The sequence below is a fragment of the Morchella sextelata genome, assembly GCF_020137385.1.
Source record: "Morchella sextelata strain SCLS chromosome Unknown scls_15, whole genome shotgun sequence".
Lineage (NCBI taxonomy): Eukaryota > Fungi > Ascomycota > Pezizomycetes > Pezizales > Morchellaceae > Morchella > Morchella sextelata.
Window position 1 is genome coordinate 495,228 of NW_025408630.1, and position 2,673 is coordinate 497,900.

General features: G+C 45.9%; 1 protein-coding gene across 1 annotated transcript; it reads right to left on the reverse strand.

The window, feature by feature from the left end:
* Positions 1 to 1,338: 1,338 nt before the first annotated feature.
* Positions 1,339 to 1,878, reverse strand: H6S33_003448 (uncharacterized protein; the record flags this gene model as incomplete). The annotated part of the gene is made up of 1 exon (XM_044834791.1): positions 1,339 to 1,878. One exon carries the CDS (start codon positions 1,876 to 1,878, stop codon positions 1,339 to 1,341), a length of 540 nt encoding a protein of 179 aa, XP_044691809.1.
* Between the last annotated feature and the right edge of the window lie 795 nt (positions 1,879 to 2,673).

Here is a 2,673-nt window from a genome sequence, read left to right on the forward strand (position 1 = left end):
GTAGAAGAAGTAGATCCCTGTATGGATATGGTTGGTGTCGGCAGTTCTTCAGGAACAGGGAGGTGGGAGTCAGGCCAGGGATATATAAAGACAACTAAAGTAGGTAGGGAGGTGCTAGAGCTGGGTTGGTTGGTGCAACAAACGGAATAAGGTGCGGTTTTGCGTTTGTTCTGGAAGGGTTTATCTTAGTGGGGTATTCCTAACCCAACATGTCGGGTTCGTTCGATGACACCCCAATGGTGGGGGTAGGCGTGGAGGGCTTTGACAACTCTTAATAATAATTAAGTGTATGGGCTGCCAGCCTTGTGGTCCAATGTGGCGGAGAAATTTTATGTGCAAAAAAGCTAAGTGCATTTTTTCAAACCGACCGTGAACCCCCATGCTTTATGAGTGGCCAATGGAATTAATAACGCAGCTTCTTCAGCGCAGTCATTCGTGGGATGTGAAAGTTGAGATAACAAACTCTAATTTGAAATTGAGTACGATGGTGGATTGCGGTACAGATGACACGGTTGTAATGTTCTCCTTATTAGTATCTCCTATTAATGTCATGCATCAGTTTTATAAGAAATTTCATAAGGGGGAGATTTTTCATTTACCCGGAGGTATGGACACCTTGCCTTTGGCCTTCGCTTTGAGATTGCTAACGTATTCCAGAAGCAAATAGTATCGAATGTCTCTGGTCGGGTCTTTTGATGGATCATTACTAGTCCATTTGTTATGAACCAAAGGCTGAATATCGTGATGCGGCCGCGATTCTGTCATTGGATGGAACTAATTGAGTGTGGTTCAACAGCTCTGAGATACACAAACTCTAATTGGCGAACTAAGGCTTGTCGCAACAAAAAGCGATCTACCGACATTTGAGCACACGATAATACCCGACGGTTGAAGAAATTTCTCCCGGGTATTTTTCGTAGAACGTTATATATATATATATATATATATGAGTGTCAGTTTTTAAGCACTTATCATAAGGATTTTCCATTGCTAACATACGTAGTTTCAAACATTGCTGTCGTACAAAATATTATTTGAACTGACTAAAGTAGACATCAACCAAAACTACTAAAGTTCGCCCTCCAATTACTATTACCCATTATCATCATTCCCTCTAACATCCATTTAAAGCCTATCACAAAGAAAAAACATGACCATTACCCCCAATTACCCCCAACTACCCCACGCCCCAAAGTACCCCACGTCACTACATACCTATAAGAAATAACCCCCACTCTTAAGCTTGGCTCACCCACTGACAATTTTCTTCCAGTTGTTCCTTATGATTCCATGGTTCTTCCTTAAAATCAACTCTTCATCATCTGCGCCGACGAGCTCCTAGTTCTTCTCCTCCTCAGACCTTCCCAAAGTCCTTGAACTATCACTTCCGTTCCGGTTCGACACACACCAACCCTCCTCCTCACACTTTCTGGCAAACATATTCTCCCCAATTTGGACAACACCATGAGCGATTGCATCTCTGGCTGCGTATGCCAGCGGGCTCTCTTCGGGATTGACCGTGAAATAGCGGTTCATCACCTCTTCATATTGAAACCTGCCCGATTGATGGCGCGGCGATGCCAGTGACGAAGAGGTGGAATACATGCTACACTCAGAGTTGGAACGGCTCTGACGGTTGTGCACATCTGACGTAGTTGGTGCGGGTGTCCATGGGGCAGATTGAGAGCCACTGCTGGGCAAGCACCCGGCTCTGCTAGCTTCGTGGTTGGTCATGGACTGCGGGTTCGGGTGACCTTCGCGGATGGGTTTTGGAGGGGGCATGGTCGAAGGGGAATGGGCTGGTTGTCGGCTGCCGTCCTGGGTTTGCAATGATTGGGGGGCGGAGTTGCTCTCGACGGGGGCCTGAATGGGAGACATCGGATAGATGCGTTGGAAGATAAGAATAGTTTTGGAGAAGGTAACGGATGAATGAGGGAATGAGGAACTGGTGGGCAAATTGAACCTCCGGAGCCTTGGATATATTGAAAAGTAGAAGGTTTTTTGCTTTCAAAACAACGACAACGACAAGCAGATGATTGGGAGATCAAGCGGAACAGGTTAAGGATTGACTGAAGTATAGATAAGACTTTCGGAGCACAGCTCTTTTTTTTGGAAGATGGACGATCGACTGTGGTGGAGTAATGTGTGTGGGATCGATGAGAAAGCAAAGAACCAGTGACTTTGGTATAGGCTTATATACGTCGCTGTACAATCGAATCAGCTGCCTGGAATACTAAAATAGGTCGTTGAAACTGATTGGTGTGCGCTCACATGGGATCAAACGTCCATGGCAGTAGACGCGAACAACTGACAACGCATCGATGGGAAATTGCGAAGAATCACTCAGTAAGTTCTAAGGCTCTTCGTGACATAAAACAGTATTATCTTGTTTGGGGAAGAGCATCGCGTCTGATCACGCCGCGTTTCAAAAGCCACATTTGACGCATGACGACGAGCATTAGAATAACCACACCATTGAATTTTAGGCTACAACCGAGCCCGGTAAAAAAAAATAGCAGATGGGATGGGCAGCGATGCTCAACTGACATTTTCTACGGTAGTTGCATAATATCATCTCTCGACAGGATTGACAGGGCCAGGAGTACCACAGCACAGGCACAGGAGAAGCTTGAGAGCAAACCACGGAGCGCTGTCAGTCCTTTGCATGGCGCG